Source organism: Panthera tigris, chromosome B1 (assembly GCF_018350195.1).
Source record: "Panthera tigris isolate Pti1 chromosome B1, P.tigris_Pti1_mat1.1, whole genome shotgun sequence".
NCBI lineage: Eukaryota > Metazoa > Chordata > Mammalia > Carnivora > Felidae > Panthera > Panthera tigris.
Genome location: NC_056663.1, coordinates 198,983,269 through 199,001,894, shown reverse-complemented (window position 1 = coordinate 199,001,894; position 18,626 = coordinate 198,983,269). Strand labels below are relative to the sequence as shown.

Sequence of the window (18,626 nt, the reverse complement as noted above, 5' to 3'; positions counted from 1 at the left end):
TTGGCTCTTGCCTTATCATACACGGACTTACTGTTTTAGAACTACACTTGCACCCGACTACGTCGGAGCTCGGACCGGTGCAGTAGCTGCACACAGAATCGGCTGGTAGTTGGGGAGGAGGTGGACTTGAACACAAGCTGCACCACCTGATTCTAGAAAGAGCAGGGTGGGGCTGATCTTCTGGTGTGCAGTGTATTAAACACTACCTTTCAGGCTGAGCCTGAAAAGCCCTCTATTAAATGTGGCAGAGCAGACAGCTGCCTGCGGGAGGCCGTGTTCTGGAAGCCACGCACCAGCTGCTGCTGCTGCTGCTGCCTCACATTCCCCTGCTTTCCGGTGCCCGGGAAACCTGGACACAAGCTTGTCTCTGCTTCTGGGTGTGCGGAGCCCATGCCTCCCCTTTCCCCTGGTACCGGAGTATCCTCCCCGGAAATGTGCACATCGTGGCTGGCTTCCGTCTTAGGGCTAAGAGGCAGGTTGTAGGGCCTGGGAGCGGTTGAGCTTGAAGACAGAGACTCTCCTGCTGGGGGGGTAAGATGTGCTGGTTCCTACTTGTCTCCCTTGCCTCATGGCTCGTAGTGCTTTGTCTCCTAGCTGTGATACCTTTTCTCTCCATCTTAATCCATTTGTCCTTCAAGAATCAGTCAGGGATCCGTCTGTGTGTCCATTCATCCATCTGGCCATCCATCCATCCATCCGGCCAGGTTGTGTCCAATACTGGAGATGCAACACTGAAGAAAACAGATGAAATCTCTCCCCCGGTGAAGCTACCAGTCTTGTAAGGACATTTGAAGGGCACAGCTATAGGTGGCCCGTCCACCTACATCAGCATATATGCAGGTGTCCCCTGTGAGTTGTGTCTGCCACAGCCAGTGGGCGACCACCGCAGCGCTGATGTCAGCGGCCAAGTCACATTTTAGACAAACGTGTGGATACATAGCGTGTAGGGGCTGTGAAACAAAGTCGGGGGGGAGGGGGTGGGTTTTGCTGTCAGGGCACAGGTGTATGATGTTCCAAACAGGGCAGGCGGCGGGAGGGCTCTCAGGTAAGCGACACCGAACAGACACCTGAAGCAAGTGGGACAGTGAACTTGGCCTGGGTGGTGGGATTCCAGATTACGCAGGGTCTCACTGACCTTGGCTTTCACTCTGAAGGAAGTTCGGTGCCGATGCCAGATGCAGGCAGAGGGTTCTGAGCAGCAGGCTGTGGGCTCCGTTTCTGCGCAGCAAGCCTTCCCTGAGTCTTTAGTTTGGGTTAACCCTTCTTCTCTGGGGTTGTACAGCGTCCTCTGCCTTTTCCTCGTTCATGCCACGTGCATTCTGTACGGTTCCTCAGAGGGTCTGGGTGGGATCAAGCCCCAGTTAACCCCAGTGTTACCCAGATCAGCAAACACCCTGCATTGCTAACCCTACTTCTTCGTGACAGTTCTTGCAGTCACCTCCCGTATACACGATCTGCCTCAATCCTTGTCTCAGGCTCTGCATTCAGGGAAGCCCATGGAGGACGCTCCCCCAGAAGTGACTATCCTGAGTTGTTAATGTCCGTTTACTCTCTGTCTCCCTACCCCAGGGCTGGGGCTTTCGGACAGAGAGGCTGTGATTTACTTATTCATTGCCGCATCCCCAGCTAGGAGATAGCACAAGTAGAAAGCAGCACACAGCAAAAAGAATTCTCTGCCTCCAAGAAATTCAAATGAACAATTATTGAGAACCAAGGGTGCTTGGTGATTTTACGCAAGCCAAATAGGGGCAATACTTTTGGGAAGCTATCTGGTCCTGTTTATCAAGGGCCATAAACGAAGTTTATCCTGTGTGACCCAGTCGTTACGCCTCTGAGGACCGAGCCTAACGCGTCAAGCCGAGGGAGACACTTTGTGTGGAGAGACGCAAGGTGAAATGCTTTGTAGACACTCACTTATGGCTGTGAAGAACATGTGATAACTTGGGGATACCCTTATGGCAAAATGCAGAAAAGGACACAGTTGTGGTTTTTGACTTCTAGAATTTGCTGTGTGTGTGTGTGTGTGTGTGTGTGTGTGTGTTGTTGTTGTTGTTTTTTACTGTCTCTGGGCCTTGGCTTCCAGTTCTCTCTGCCCAGACGAATGAATGTTTGCCCTACCTGGACGAACTTTGTTTGTTTGGAACAACTTATCTCGACTTATTTTCTAGGGGTGAGCTGGTCTTGCCTGGCCCCCTGTAAGGGGGACAGCTCCTTAACTTTGCTCCCATGGTGGGCACCCTCCCCTTTTCCTCTTGTAACCAGCCCCCACCACCCAAGGCTTGTGAAGCCTCTGCCTCTCCCTCCGCCATCTCCACTAGGACACATTCCCCTCTGTCCCTGGTTCCTCCTGGCTCTTCAGGGCTTGGCCCTGGGCTGGGAGCCGAGGCAAAGTGCAGCATCTGATGGGACACAGATGAGTGGATGGATGCGTGCATTACGATCGCCACCATCACGGAAAACGGTAGAGAGAAACATCAGAACGTTGACTGGAGGTCATTCCGGGGCAGTTGTGTTTTTTTTTAATAGTCTTTCTGCTAGTTTTTACGATGTCTCTGAATTGAGTTGTATTATATTCAATAATGATGCCTTAAGAAACTCCTGTTCTACAAATGACCCAGTTTTCTGCAACAAATGAATGGCATCAGAGAGGGAGGAGGGCGGGACAGATCCCTGCAGACTTCACAGAGCCAGATGCAGGGTGGGGGCTGTGGACGGGACCACTCAAGCCGCCCACGGTCAAAGGACATTTCTGAGACAGCCAAGCAAAATTGAGCATGGTCCATTAACCGATACAAAGGAATTCATGTCAGTTGGATCCGCTGAGATGACGGTTGTGGTTATGTTTATTTCAAAACTTCTTGGGGCGCCCGGGTGGCTCGGTTGGTTAAGTGTCCGAGCCTTGGTTTCAGCTCAGGTCATGATATCGCAGTGTCATGAGTTCCTGTCCCATGTCGGGTTCTGTGCTGGCAGCACTGAGCCTGCTTGGGATTCTCTCTCCCTCTCTCTCTCTCCCTCTCTCCCTCTCTCCCTCTCTCCCTCTCTCCCTCTCTCCCTCTCTCCCTCTCCCTCTCTCCCTCTCTCCCTCTCTCCCTCTCTTTCCCTCTCTCTCTCTCTCTCCCTCTCTCGCTCTCTCCCTCTCTCCCTCTCCCTCTCTCCCTCTCCCTCTCTCCCTCTTTCTTTGTCCCTCCCCCACTCATGCTGTCTCTGTCTCTCTCAAAATAAATAAATAAACTTAAAAAAAATTTTTTTTAACTCCTTCATGGTCAGAGATACACACTGAAGTATTTACAGGTGACGTGATACAGTGTTTGGGATTTTATCGGAAAATACCACAGCAAAAACAAAACAGAAGTGTCGGTGGGGGCACAGAATAGGTGGAACGTGAATGGCGAAGTGTGGAAGGTTTTGAGTCCGGGTGATGGACGTGAGGGGGCTTTTTTATGGCATTTCTTTACTTTTGAAAATATTTGGATAATTTTATATTAAAAGTTCAAAAAACGTCTTGGCTTTTCCCTAGTAACACTGAACACTTTGCTTGGCTTTTCAGAGCGACCGACTCCTCATCAAAGGTGGACGAATCATCAATGACGACCAGTCCTTCTATGCTGACGTCTACCTGGAAGATGGACTGATAAAGTGGGTTGACCAAAAACCTTTTTTTAAAAAAAGAAAAGGATTTTATTTTTTAAGTAATCTCTACACCCAGCGTGGGTCTCGAGCTTACAACCTTGAAATCAAGAGTCACACGCCCCACTGAATGAGCCGGGCAGGTGCCCCCAAAACACGCCTTTGAAGAAGCCAGTCTCCCCGGGCTGCCTGGCCCTTAGGGGATACAGACAGCTGGCATTCTGTCCCCAAATGACTGTGCTATGTCCTGTGAATGTCAGGGAGGGAGAGATTCGAGGAGGGAGGAGCTCCAAACTAGTGGTGGGGAGGGGACTAGCAGTTATTGAGTGCCCCTGCCGTGTGAGCCTTCTGTAGGCCCCCAGATGCACAGGGAGCTGTGATGTGCACCTGCTGGCCTCCTGTCGTATTGCAGGAAGTGGTGGGCTAGTCAGGCAAAACAGCTGCCCCACACTGCAGTGTCCGTTAGGGACAAGGCACAGGTGTCAACCTGGTACATAGGACTGAACCCACAGCTCTTTCTTCCACCTGCCCAGAATTTCTGGATTGGGTTGAAGGGGGGCAGGGGAGAAGGGAAGAATGTTAGGACAGGGCCGTGGTACTTAAATAAAAGACCTCCATCGGGACTGAAGTCTCTTCCACTTTCTCCCTATCGGCGTCCTCTCCAGCTGTGACATCCCAGTGTGCTCGTTCGCTGTAATGGAGAACCTGCGGCTGGGCGGCTTCAACAATAGGAATTCACTTGTCACAGATGTGGAGGCTGCCAGTCCTGGGTCAAGGTGCCGTCAGGGATGGTTCCTTCTGAGATCTCGCTCCTTGGCTTGCGGATGGCCGTCTTCTGGCTGTCCTCCCGTGGTCGTCCCTCCCTGTGCATGCACTCCTGATGTCTCTTGTCTTCCTCTTCTTACAAGGGCATCAGTCCTATTGGGGGGTCAGGGCCCCTCCCTAATGCCTCATTCTAATTTACTCACCTCTTTAAAGGCCCCCTCTCCAAATACAGTCACATTCTCAGATGCTGGGGGGTCAGGGCTTCAACATACAAGTTTGGGGGAGCACAGTCCACAGATAGTGGTTTGGATGTGGCCTCCACATTTCACCGGCTCATAATGGAGAGGTTCAGCTCTTTTTTTTTGCATGACAAACGCCCTGGATTCGCTCAGCATCTTCCCCTGGAGTCTGGGAGAGTAGGAGCCGGAAACTCTCAGTATCTAGCTCTGGCTGCTGGCACAGCAAAGAAGGGCAGAGGGGAACATGCGTGAGATGAAGGTCAGGACTGTCTGGTGCCCATGTAGGCTTTGATGAAGAGGAGGAGGAGGAGGAGGAGGAGGAAGGGGAGAAGGAAGAGGAAGGGGAAGAGGAGGAGGACAAAGAGGAGGAAGGGGGGGAGGAGGAAGGGGAGGAGGAGGAGGAAGGGGAGGAGGATGAGGGGGAAGAAGGGGAGGAGGAGGAAGGGGAAGAGGAGGACAAAGAGGAGGAAGGGGAGGGGGAGGAGGAGGAAGTGGAGAAGGAGGAGGGCGGAGGAAGAGGGTCAGGAGGAGCCCTACTCTGCCCCTTTCTGCCAACCCCAACTCCAGCCCCAGACTCCAAGCATTTCAAGTCCAGCCCAAGCCCCTGTTTTTCCAGGTGATTCTCTCCTCTCAGCTGTTCCCAGCCACGCTGAAATCATGGTACCCCCAGAGCGAGCCCAGCAGCCCTCGCCTGGAACCTCGCACCCATAAATCCTCTGCCTGGAACACCTTGCCCCTTCCCTCATTCTCCTTTTCTCCCCCGTCCCCCAACCCCTGTTTGTCCTTGGGTCCTGGTTGTGTGGCCCCTCCTCCAGGAAGCCTTCCCTGACCCCCGTGTCGGAAGCATTCTCCTGCTGGCCAGCCTGCGTGCCAGTCCCACGCTCCTCATGCTGCACGCGGCTCCGACGTAGGGACCTCACCTTAGGGCCTCCCCCCTCCCTGGGGCCTGGCACAGTGCTGGGGACAGACAGGTACCAGGAGCATTGGCTGGAAGAACCCTGGCCCGTCAGTGCAGGACCTTGGTCTCGGCCGCAGTACAGCCTGGAACCAGAGGGAGAAGGGCACACGTGGTAGGGGGGTGGGTAGTGAGGTTCCTAGGTCACCCCCCTGCTTAGATAAGGAGACAGCCATTCCAGGGCAGACCCTGGTTTGTGGGGGCTGGGGGCTTCTGGGGCGTGAGGGGTAAAGGATGCTGACAACTGTTGCGGGACCACCTTCCCACCAGCCTCACGGGGTTTGAAGTTAACCCCCCAGGAGCCTTGCAGTCCAGGGTGTATGCATGGAACAAGAGCTCACTGGCTGAGCTGCATTTATGAAGTGCTTGCTGCATATGCAAACACCTGGAGTCTTCGGACCTTGGTGGACCGTGTCGTTCAGGGTTTCCACAAGTTCGGTATGTGTCGGCCCCTCTCAGTCTGAAACGCCTTTGTATTTGACTCTGCTGGCCCTCCCCTTCCGCCGTTAAGCAGACGAGTCTCCGGATGGTCATGTGGGGCGCAGGTCCCTGCTGGCTGGGAAGCAGGTGTGGGAGGGCTGAGACCCTGGGAGAACCACCTGCACTGACCCCAGGCACCACCCGGCGTGAGGAGGCTCAGTTATTTCCCTTTACTTTGATGGAACCCCAAGAACCCTTTTATTTGGCAGCCGTTCACCAAGTTTTCCTGACAGCTGTTCATCTGTCTTTGTGCAGAATCTGTTATGATTCATTGAAGGTTCCGTCTAGTTTGCTCAGCGCCGGTGACTCAAACGCCGGCCGCCCAAGACTCCTGAGCGCGGTGTCGAGCGTCTGTCTCATTCTCAGAGCCTCCTTTCTCCTCGCCCCTTTTCCACACCCATTGCCATCGAGAACCTTTTAGGTTTTTCCTCCGAATGCACTGAGGGCTCCATTTGGTTCAATCCCGGTTTGGGGAGAATCTGCTTCTATCTAAGGGAAGCAGGAAGGCAGTTGAGGCTGGTGGGCAGAGCCAAGATATGAGATTTGGGGGGACCTGGCTTGAGTCCAGACCCACCACTGACTTGCTGTGTGGCCTCAGACATGTCACGTGCCTCTCTTGAGTTCTGTTTTCTTCTTTCACTTCCTGTAAAGAGAGGCGACTGTCATGCCTTTAAGACGGACCCTGAATAGCAGTACTTGCTGGCAGTGTGGCATGGTGACTGAGTCACATACCCGATCAGACTCCACGGATACCCTCCTGTAGGGCCCATGCCCAGTCTGGGACATGCCCAAGCCGTTGCCAGCATGAAACATTTGAACGTGACCCCATCTTCTTTAGAAGCCTGTTGGAGCGTTAAATGAGATGATCCCTGAAGTGTAGAGAAGGCCAGTGCTCAGCAGCGACCTGCCCCTGCTGTAAGGTTTGGGGGTGTCTCCTCCCGGACCCCTGACATACAGCCCTGTGTTTGGAGCTGGACAGCGGGAGGATCGGGCAAGGCAGGAGTCTGCACATCGAGATGGAAATTACAGAGGGGAAGAGGTTGGCGTTGGGAGCAGCAGTGGCCGTGGCTGCGGGAGTGGTAGCGGTGATGGTCCCCGGCACCGTCCTCCCGCTACACCTACTTTCAGCTTTGGGACAGATAGTGTGTGACGCCCCAACTCTGTGGAAGACCCCCAAGGGGAGCCCTGTGGCCTCTGTCCCCCCCCCACCCCACTTGCCTGGACCGTTCCCGCCCAGGGGTCCAAGGGGAGCCAGGGGATTCTGTTCCTGCCACCTGGGGGTGGATTCTTTTTGGGGGCCTGGCATGGTGGTCACCAGAGCGACACTTTCCTATATCTTCATTACTGGTGTTTTCACGTGACTTAGGATATTGTTGCCTAAGCTGATGAGCTCAGAACAACTGTATTTAAAAAAAAATTTTTTTTAATGTTTATTTATTTTTGAGGGAGAGAGAGAGAGAGAGAGAGAGAGAGAGAGAGAGAATGAGTGGGGGAGGGGCAAAGAGAGAGGGAGCCACAGAATCCGAAGCAGGCGCCAGGCTCTCAACGGTCAGCACAGGGCCCGACGCGGGGCTCGAACCCACCAACCGTGAGATCATGACCTGAGTCGAAGTCGGATGCTCAACCAACTGAGCCATCCAGGCACCCCTGTATTTTTTTTTTTAATAAAAACCGCTCATGTTCAGATCTAGTGGTCTTCACCAGGCGTTGACCTTGGAGGCTGTTGTATCTGTCCTGGTGCTGGCTGAGCCTCCCCTCTGCCCCCCATGTCTCCTGACTCTGGTTCCAGCAGGTGAAACACAGCTGCCACCACAGGGGCAAGGCTTCGAATATCTTGGGCTCTTCTCTCTTCTTCCAGCCTTTGGAATTTTCCTTCTTTCTGGAGGGAGTTTGCAGGCACCTGGTGCATTTGGGAACAGAGGTGATGGTCAGCGTGTGCAGAGAAACCCTGCCATCCCCAGTGTGATTCCCTCCAGGCAGGTTTTACCCTGTTAGTGGATTTTTCTTGTGGGTACTGGGGAGTCCAGCAGCTTCCCTGAGGTCAGTGCTCCTGAGAGTGAAAATGAAAATCCTGGTTGCTTGTCTGTATTAGCTAGCCACAGGTGCCATAACAAAGCCCCCCAGACTAGGCAGTTTAAACAGCCCACATCTATTTTTTCATGGGTCTGGAGGCTGGAAGTCTGAGGTCAGAATGTCAGCAGGTGGGTTTCTTTGAGGCCTCTCTCCGTGGCGTGTAGACGGCTGTCTTCTCCCCGTGTTCTCACATGATCAGTCCTCTGTACGGGTCTATGTCCTGATCTTGTCTTCTTACAACGACACCAACCAATCTTACAAAGACACTGTTGGGTTAGGGCCCACCCTAATGGCCTCATTTTACCTTAATTGCCTTTGTGAAGGCCCAGTCTTCAAATACAGTTACATTCTGAGGTCCTTGGGTAGGGCTTCAACATCCAGCTTTTGGGAGGGTCACACTTCAGCCCATAGCACTGTCAAAGTTTGCAGAGCTAAGGGGACTTTACTCCTGCAGTCACTGTCCTCTGTTTCCCTGAAGTGGTTGACAAAGAGTGGGAAGTACTCTGGAGGGACAGGCTGTTCTGAGAACCCTTTGACACCAAACCCCATAAGCCTCCCCAGATACCCAGGCTGGTAAAGCAGCCCACCTTATACCCTCCACCCCTCTGCTGTCCTGGAGTGTAACCACCTGCCCACATGCCTCTCCCCTTCCTCAGGCCATGAGCCCCTTGAGGGCAGGAACCCTGCCTGAGCTTTCTCTGTCTACCCAGTCCCCTGCATAGGACCTGGCTCAAAAATGTTTACCCAGTGGAACTGACACCACACAGTTGACTGCCATCTTGTTTTTCTCTTAAGAACCCAAGGCCGTTTCTGTTGTTTCCAGACAAATAGGAGAGAACTTAATAGTTCCTGGTGGAGTGAAGACCATTGAGGCCAATGGGCGGATGGTGATTCCCGGAGGTATCGATGTCAACACGTACCTGCAGAAGCCCTCCCAGGGGATGACAACTGCTGATGACTTCTTCCAAGGGACCAAGGCAGCACTGGCAGGCGGGACCACCATGATCAGTGAGTTGCACCCCTGCCTTGGGCACATGTGACTTCTGTTCTATGTCACCAGCAGCATCAGCAACACCACAACACTCAATATAGATACAGGCACTTTGCTCAGGGGACCATTTAATATAACTCACCACAACCCTTCCATAAAGGCCAATATATTATGTGTGCCGCTGGTAATACACTGATAATTTTATAGGCAGTAGACATTTAAAAGTTTAAAGTATTTTAATGCATTCGAAATGAGATGACTGGCACATTGTGGGTACTATTGTTTCTTGTGCGATTAAAATGAATGTTTAAATTTCTAGGAACTGTGGACTGATTTAAAGAAAAGTATCAAGGGAAGAATGATATGGATTATAGGCAGACAAAGCCAAAAGTTCCTGAACCTGGTGTGCACATGGCTAAAGTTTGGGAACCAGTCATGTAGGTGTTACTATGAAAGATGGAGAACTAGAGGCTCACAAAGATGAAATAAGTTGCTGGACATTACACAGTGGGGAGCAGGTTGTACTAGTCAGTATTGATGCTGTAATGCTGTGATAATGCTGCATAACAAACAGTCCCAAACTTCAAGCATCACTTGTTTTTCTTGGTCAAGGATCTGAGGGCCCAGGGAGAGGACTGGAGTGGGTCTGCTTCAGGCTGTGGGTTGGGACAAGGACACCATGTCCCTGCTTCAGGCTGTGGGTTGGGACAGGGACACCATGGATCCCCCATCCTGGAACCAACGGCCACCTCAACTGTGCCCTTCTCCTGGCAGATGGCAGAAGTGCAAGAAAGGTCTGGCAGGAACTTGTCACTCCTCTTACCACCTTATGTCTTCACTTACACACAGAAGTTCTGTTGGCCAAAGCAAGTCACATGGCCAAGCCCAAAGTCACTGGGATCGCACTCTGCCCACCATGAGCCATGGGGAAGGTGGGGAGCGGAGGAAGAATTGTGCACAAATAATGCCATGTACCTCAGTGGTTTCTTTGGAGGCTAGATTCTTCCTCTACTGCACTTTTCAGTCCCCTATATTTTTTTAAGTAGCTTTTGTTTCTTGGATTCCATTTTAATAAATGGTTTTTAAAAATATTTATTTATTTTGGGGGGGGCGGAAAGTGAGCATGAGTTGGGGAGGGACGGAGAGAAAGAGAGAGAGAGAATCCCAAGCAGGCTCCATGCTGTCAGCATAGAGACTGACATAGGGCTCAGTCTCACGAATTGTGAGATCATGACCCGAGCCGAAATCAAGAGCCAGTCGTTTAACTTACTGAGCTACCCAGGCGCCCCTTAGTAAATGATCTTAATTAAGCAAGCATTAGCTGATTTTCAGTGTTCTTTCAACTGGTAGGCTCTCTGTATCCAGGCAGCTCATCCCCAAACTGGCCACAACCCTGCCCATCTCTCTTCCTCCAACAAACCCCTTTGGAAGTACATTGTGGGCTAGAGCTGGCCATCGTGGGTGGGGCTCGAACCTACGAGCAGCGAGATCAAGACCTGAGCCAAAGTCGGACGCCTAACTGACTGAGCCACCCAGGTGCCCTATAGGATGAGCTGTATAATAGGAGCCTCCCCACCGCCCCCCCCCCCATAGTGTTGCTGGGAGACATACACGAGGTTACTGAGCGTAGTGCATGGCACATGATAAGTACTTGGAAATATGAGCTCGGATGGTTCTGAGAGGTGGAGATGGAAGTTCCAGGCTCAGGTGACCTGTGTGGAGTAGAGGACAGAGCCCCAGATGAGGAGTCAAGATCTCTAGAGTCCCCCTTTGCTCTTTTCCCATCATGAGCTTTGAGACTCTTGGGAAGGCCCCTGGCCCATTCTTTGGGTCTCCTCCTCCCCATCTATAATAGGGTGGTTTTCACAGTGTGTTTTATGGAACTCCAAGAACCTGTGACAACACCAGGAGGACCATAGTAAGAGGAGTGTGAGGGGCAGCGAGGTTCTGAGTCCCCACCCCATTTTTTCATTCAGCTGATCCTTATTGAGGGTTGCTCTGTGCCAGGCACAGTGCTAGGTGTTGAGGGAGAGGATGGAAAAAGCAGGCATGGTGCTAGTTCTCCAGTGGTTGCAGGCTCGTGGGGGGTTACAAATCATATATGACTATATATCCATGTCTATAGTCTGTGACTCGGGCTACAACAGAAAGGTGCACAGAACTCTGAACTGAGGGGCAAAGCATTCAAGGAAATCTTCCCTGAAGAAGTGGCATTCATGCAGGGATCTGGAGGATGAGTATGAATTAACTGGGTGAAGAAGGTGGAGGGGACCAGATCCCCAGGAAGAGGGAACGACATGTGCAAACACCCTGTGATGGGAGAACACAGTTTGCATTTAAGAGACCCATGAGGCATGAATGCAGAGACTTAGGGGTAGAGTCCTGTGAGGTAAGACTGGAAGGTGAGGGTGGTGCTGAGCCTCGATGGCTGAGGTAAGAATTTTGGACTTTTTCATATGGGCAATGAGCAGCTGTGGAAGGATTTTAAGCAAAGAGTGATGTGATCTGCTGATCCGCTTTGGGTTTTAAAGAGACCATAATAGAGTGGCCTAGATCAGATGTGGCTGGGCCAGTGGGATCACAGTAGCTCACTGAGAGAAGAGGGTGGCTAGGACTAGGGGTGTGGCCATGGAGTGGACAGAGGTGGACAGCTCCAGGGATACGTAGGAGGGAAATCTAAGCACTTGGTGATGGGTCAGATGTGGGGGCATCTGAGAGAAAGGAAGTGTCAAGAATGACCCCTTCGATCCTAGGTATGGAACTAAGGTGGTATCTGCACAGCTAAGGAGGTGGCGGGGGACCAGATTTGCAAGTGGTAACGATGTTGCATAAGGTTTGGGACATTTGAATCTGGAGGAGCTTTCGAGTTTTGCTGGTGGAGAGGTCGGGGAGACAGCTGGTTTCAGAGTTCTGCAGCTAAGCTGGAGTGGTACATTTTAATGATTAGCTACATTGAAGGAAACATTCCAGGACCAAGCCATGAGGAATTCGACCATTTAATGGCCAAGGAGAGGCAGAGAATTCTACAAGGAGCCTGAGGAAAAATGGCCACAGAAGTAGAATAAAAGCCAGCAAGCCATGTTGTCATGGAAACCAAGAGGAGGGAGTGATTCACTGTGCCCTGAGAGGGCCAGTGGAGTCAGGATTGGATGTTTCCATTAAACCCAGAGACATGGAGATTGAATTAGCAAAGGCCAGTGCTTTAGATGGGTGGAGGAGTGAGTGGGAGGAGAATAGGGACCTCTCTTTATAGGTGTCTGGCTGTAAAGCGTGGATGTTAGGGAGATAGGGCAGTAGCTAGAGGGATATACGAAGCCAACTGAGGCTTAAAAGTTAGGCGTCTCCCCTGTCATTTGCTTTACATTTAAGATTTTATTTGAAAAAGGGTGATGAAATTAACATTCTTTTAGTCTCTAAAGTCTTTTTCACTTTTCATCTATGGCAGCATGGAGTAGGGGAAAGGTCCAGACTGCAGCAGACGAGACTCTGGGGATCTTCCTACTACTTAACTAGTTGTGTGATGTTAGACAAGTTCCTTGCCCTCTTTGAGCCTCAGTTTCTTCATCTGCAATGGAGATGCTAATATTCACTTCGTGGGGTGGTTGAGAGGATTAAATGTGATAATTTTAGGCCTTGTGGCAGTATCTGAGGCATAGTAAGCATTCAACAAATAGTTGTGATACTGTTGCTGCTGCTGAAGGTGACAATGACAATGGTGGTGACCATGCCGCTGCTGATGGTAATGGTAGTCATGGTGACATTGACGGCAGTGTTGACGATGATGATGAAGAGGGTTGTGATGATGAGGATGTTGATCTTGGTGATGGAGGTGGGGGTGATGATTAAAGCGGTGGTGATGATGGTGATGGTGGTGATGGGGTGAAGAGGCTATTAGAGCCTACCATTGGGACATCTTGGGTCCTAAACATCTTGGAATGTGACAAGTACCGTTCTTTCACAGTTGACCATGTTGTCCCTGAACCTGGGTCTAGCCTGCTGACCTCCTTCGAGAAATGGCACGAAGCAGCTGACACCAAATCCTGCTGCGACTATTCCCTCCATGTGGACATCACGAGCTGGTACGATGGCGTGCGGGAGGAGTTGGAGGTGCTGGTGCAGGACAAAGGTCAGTTAAAGTCTCAGAATGGGGGCGCAGTTCTGGAATTGCTGGTTCTTTGGCGGGTCTGATTATGTGAAGTGAAAAATCCCTTTATCTGCGTCTGCGGGGAGCCCAGCTATGTGCTGCACACTGTCGTATACACAATGCAAAAACGGGATCCTCTATAAGGGGTCTGTCCTCTTCTCCTTCGAGCCCTTGGGAGGTATCCCCCTGTTCACAGAAGCAAGCCTCATTTCCTTACCCTGGCACGCAGGGCCCTCGCTGATCTAGTCCCCTTTCTCTTTCTCTGCCTAAACGTATCTGGGGTACTTGTTATCCTGGATGCCGTCCCCTGAAACCTGCTTGACCACTGGACCTGTGCTCACACTGAACACCCTACCAGGATGGCCCTTTCTTCCACTCTGCTTCCCGAGCTCAACTAACACCTTCTCCAGTTTCCCCTTTTTTGGCTCTCCCCTCTCCGTCGTACTTGGATTATGGGACACTGGTTCTTTGGCTCATCTGTTACACCCTGAGCTCTATGAGTGGGGGGATCGTCTCTATCCAACTCTGTATCCCAGGCCGTTTCCCTTCTGTTTGGACTCACTCACACCGGGTGGCCCTGCACAGTGTAGACACTACAGCGTGCATCATGTTGAGATGACTTAAACTGCAGATACATGAAGCAAAACAAGAGAACAGAATGAACCAGGACAGGAGTGGTCTGTCCGGAGAGGGACTGTTCTGGATGCTCTCTGAAGAGGCAGCCTCAAATGAATGAGATGCTTCAAGGAGACCTAGAGGGTGTTCTCAATTTTTAAGATAGAGATGCTGTGTTTTCTCATTATAAGAGTATATTCTCCACAATACAAAAGAGTCAGGAAATAAAGAGAAGGAAAAAATGTTTTTCTTCTGGCCACACACCCCCGCCCCCACCACCTACATTAACGTTAAGGAGTATTGCTTTCCATTCCCTGTCCATTTAGACGATTTCCTCCTTATATAGTTACACGACGGCAGTTATTCGAGATCCTTCTATTTTCACTTAACATTTTACGAGTAATCATTAGTTTTCATTAATAACTTTTTAATGGCTTGTAATGTAGCATGTAATGGTTAATTTGCTTATTTTCTTTTTATCGGGCACTTAGGTTTTCTGTCTGCTTTACTGTAAATGGTGTTATGGTGAACATCTTTGTCTACAAACATTTGTTTGCATTTCTAATCGCTTCCTTCAATTTCCAGAGGTGGAATCACAAGGTCAAGGTGTTAACATTTTTCAACATTGTGACACTCGCAGCCAAATTGCTTTCCTGGAGGATGCACACACTTGCATGCCCACGATCCCCGTGTCTCTGGCTCCTTGCACGTGTGCACCGTGGGGCGTTACTTCTACAAAATCCTTGTAAATTTGATGAGGCAAATCCAGTCTACCAGCATACGCTGCAGTTCGTTTCTCATTAATTATGTCAGACATTTTGCATCCTCGTTGTGAATGTGCGACTGTATTCTTTGCCTACTTCCAAGTTTGGGTTTTCTGTGTCTGAGTTCTCCACATCAAGAAGGCGATATCCCTCCATTGCGGTGGCTGTGAATCACACTCTTGTTTTGGGCAGTCGCAATCCAAGGGGATTTACAATTCTGTACCTTGCCTTCCTCACCTCGTGTTAAGTCCTGAGCAATTTTCCACTGTCCCCATGGGGCTCATCGTATCAGTTGTAGCAGAGCCTGACCCTATGGGGATGTGCAGAGGGGACAGGTGGGACACTGAGATCACAAAGCTGTCACAAGAGAATGCCACAGCTCTGTCAGGGAGGGGACTTTGTGGGGTCGTATTTATCGCATTGTCCTGGAGGAGGGCAGAGAATTTTCTCCCCTTGACCGGACGCTTGTAAGGAAATGGCTTGTGGAGGGAGGTTTTTCGGTGCATTCCTGGTTTTAAGCGTCTAACTCGTACTGTGTAATGTTTTTTTATTGATTTAAGTTTAAGAGCTAGTGCACGTAGGGTGCCTGGGTGGCTCAGTTGGTTGAGTGTCCGACTTCGGCTCAGGTCATGATCTCACGGTTCGCGAGTTCGAGCCCCGCGTCGGGCTCTGGGCTGACAGCTCAGAGCCTGGAGCCTGCTTCGGATTCTGTGTCTCCCTCTCTCTCTGGCCCTGCCCCGCTCATGCTCTCTGTCTCTCTCTGTCTCAGAAATAAATAAACATTAAAAAAACAAAACAGGGAGGGGCGTCTGGGCGGCTCAGTCGGTTAGGTGTCCGACTTCGGCTCAGGTCGTGATCTCATGGTTTGTGGTTTCGAGCCCCGCGTCAGGCTCTGTGCTGGCAGCTCGGAGCCTGGAGCCTGCTTCGGATTCTGTGTCTCCCTCTGTCTCTGCCCTTCTCCTGCTTGTGCTCTGTCTCTGTCTCGAAAATAAATAAACATTAAATAAATGAAAACAAAAGAACTAATGCGCATTTATTGAGAAACAGTATGGAAGTGTCTAACATAAAAAGTGATAATTTGGTGTTTGTCTTCCCAGGCATTTTTCCTATTTGTATATTTGTGAGGTACATGCTCACATAGCCATAATTTTTACTTAAGTGGAACTGTAATATGCATAATCTGCAGGATGCTTTTTAAAAATTTTTTTAAATGTTTATTTATTTTTGAGAGAGAGAGAGCAGGGCTGAGCTGTCAGCACAGAGCCCGACGTGGGGCTCGAACCTGTGAACCATGAGATCATGACCTGAGCTGAAGTCGGACGCTTAACTGACTGAGCCACCCAGGCGCCCCTGCAGTATGCTCTTTTAAAGAATATTTTTCATCCTTTTAAGTTTTTATTTATTTAATTTGAGAGAGAGAGAGAGACAGAGAGAGACAGAGACAGAGAATCCCAAGCAGGCCTTGCACTGTCCGCATGGAGCCCGACTAGGGGCTTGAATCCACAAACCACGAGATCATGACCTGAGCCAGTATCAAGAGTCAGACCTGAGCCACCCAGGTGCCCCTGCAGTATGCTTTTTTCCTCAATAAATGTCATGGACAACCAGGCCCCTCCGCTTAGCAGCTGTGTGACCTTAGGCCAATCCTTCAACCTCTCTGTGCCTCAGTTTCCCCGTCTGGAGAATAGAGGTAACAACGAGGTTGTTTTGAAAGTCCAACGAGAGGGTATATATAAAGTACTTAGAGGAGTGCTGGCCCCTGGTTTGATTCTGTATTATTAGTTATTTCTTTTATCATCATTCCATCGTTTCTCCTAAGAGCATTCCATTTTATGGAGGTACTGGGTTAATCTACTCCCTAGTGGAGAATTTTAAAAAATCGTGTTGTCAGGGCTCGCAGGGAGCCGACTCTGAGGCAGAGGATGGCCTGTAGGAAGCGAGTGTGGATTAGTTTCATGTTGCTGTTATAACAAACTCTAGCAACCTGTGGTTTAAAACAACCCAGATGGTACCTCTGGAGGCCGGAAGTCTGAAGTAGGCTTTAAGGCTCAAGACAAGGTACTGGCAGGGTGGGCTCCTTCTGGAAGCCCCGGGGAGAACACTTCCTTGCCTTTTTTTAGAAAAATATTTTTTAATGTTTATTTATTTGTGAGACAGAGAGAGAGAGAGAGACAGAGACAGAGACAGAGAATGCGAGCAGGAGAGGGGCAGAGAGAGAGGGAGACACAGAATCCGAAGCAGGCTCCAGGCTCCGAGCTGTCAGCACAGAGCCTGACGTGGGGCTCGAACCCACAAACCGCTACATCATGACCTGAGCGGAAGTTGGACACAACCGACTGAGCTACCCAGGCGCCCCTTCCTTACCTTTTCCAGCCCCTACAGGCTGCCCAAGTGCCTTGGCCCCTGGCCCTGCATCCTTCCAGCCACTGCCTCCCTCCCCCCTCATTGACTCCAACCTCTCCCTTCCTTCTTTCACTAAAAAGGACCCTGGTGATCATACTGGGCCCACTCAGGTGATACAGGATGATCTTTTATGTCAAGGTCCTTAATTTAATCTTACCTGCAGATTCCCTTTGTTGGGAAGGGAACATAGTCATAGTTCCTGAGGATCAGGGTGCGGACGTCCAGTCTTTGGGGGGGGGGGCGTTATTTTGCCTCCCACAGGGCGAATCCAGGATCCACCCCTGTGAGCGAAGCCCAGGAAACAGGATTGGCTGCAGGGAGCTCTGAGACCTGGACGCCCTTCAGATGGATCCCCAGGATGCCAAGGGCATGGGGACTTCACACCTCCCACCAGCCCGGCATTGGGTGTGGCCCCTCTGGGATGGGGCATGACCTTGAGCTAGGCTGCTCTGTGCATGGAGGGTGGTACAAACAGGACTGACAGCTGAGGGCCATCTGCCGGCAGCTCGCCCAGCAGCCGGGGCTGGGGAGCCGGGAAGAAGTCCTTCATTCCGAAGAGGGCTCTTGGGGCTCCTGACGGCACCTGCTGCTGCCTATTTGCAATTGTTTGGTGTTTCAATGTTCTGGGAGAACATGTTTGTGAAGATACCCATGCTTACCTGTGTAGATATTTTACAGGACAAGGAGGTGGAAGTGGACACTGGGTGCTCTCCACCCTGTGTCCGTGCGGGGCTGTTGGTGTTGGGGTGGGAGACGACGGTGGAGGCGGTGGTTTCCGGGACCAAGCTGGGCCACCTGCAGCCGGTGGGCAGGTCACTGGCTCTGTCGCTAACTTTGTTTCGTTTTCTAACACTGGGTAGCGTTAGGACTCTCCCTCCCATGAGCGCCCGTGGAAATGGCTTGTAAGTGTCACGTGCCTTATACGAAGCAGCAGGTGTGGGACAGTCCCAGCAGGTGGACCGCCCGGGTTCAAATCCTGCCCTTCCGCCTCCTGGCTGCGTGATGCTGGACAAGTCCCCCAGCGGAGCTCTCTGCGGTTGCTCGGCGGCCCCTCATCCAGGGCCCTGGTACCTGGCACCACAACCTGAGCTCGGTGTTAATTCTCCACCCTGATGGAGGTCTTCGTTGTCGTAGCAACCTCAGAGGTAGGCAGTGCGTGGTAGGGATTGCTTTGCTTGAGGTACCACGGATGGTGAGCTCCTCAGTCCACCCGGAAGCCAGGCATCAGGCATCGAACCCGGCATGTCTCTTGATGGTCCCCATGGGGTGTTCTCTGTGGAGAGAGGTCCTACCCCAGTCTGCCCTAGTGAAGGGGGAGGAATCGCTGCCAGAGCCAGGGGCCCGTGTCCACACTTGGCAGGCTCTGCCAGAGCAGCGGATGCAGTGACAAGGGCTGGTGTCTGTGCAGCCACCCACAGAGGCAGTGACCTCAGTGGAAGGGCTTTGGGCAAGAAGTAGCATGTTGTCTCTGGGGCTTTACCCCCACCACCCATCTCCTTGTTCCCCGGGAACCTGGGGCACTGTGGTCCCTCAGGCAGGATCCTTGATGCTTACCCAGTGCCCCGGGGGC

The 18,626-nt window shown here is 51.4% G+C and overlaps 1 protein-coding gene across 2 annotated transcripts in view; it reads left to right on the top strand.

Moving 5' to 3' along the window:
• CRMP1 (collapsin response mediator protein 1) overlaps nucleotides 1–18,626 on the top strand; it is a 76,626-nt gene that overhangs the window by 20,509 nt on the left and 37,491 nt on the right. For both annotated transcript variants that reach the window (XM_042984969.1, XM_042984970.1), the window contains exons 2-4: nucleotides 3,548–3,636; nucleotides 8,963–9,147; nucleotides 13,092–13,256. In XM_042984969.1, coding sequence (XP_042840903.1) covers nucleotides 3,548–3,636; nucleotides 8,963–9,147; nucleotides 13,092–13,256 — 439 coding nt within the window. The remainder of the gene's footprint in view (nucleotides 1–3,547; nucleotides 3,637–8,962; nucleotides 9,148–13,091; nucleotides 13,257–18,626) is intronic.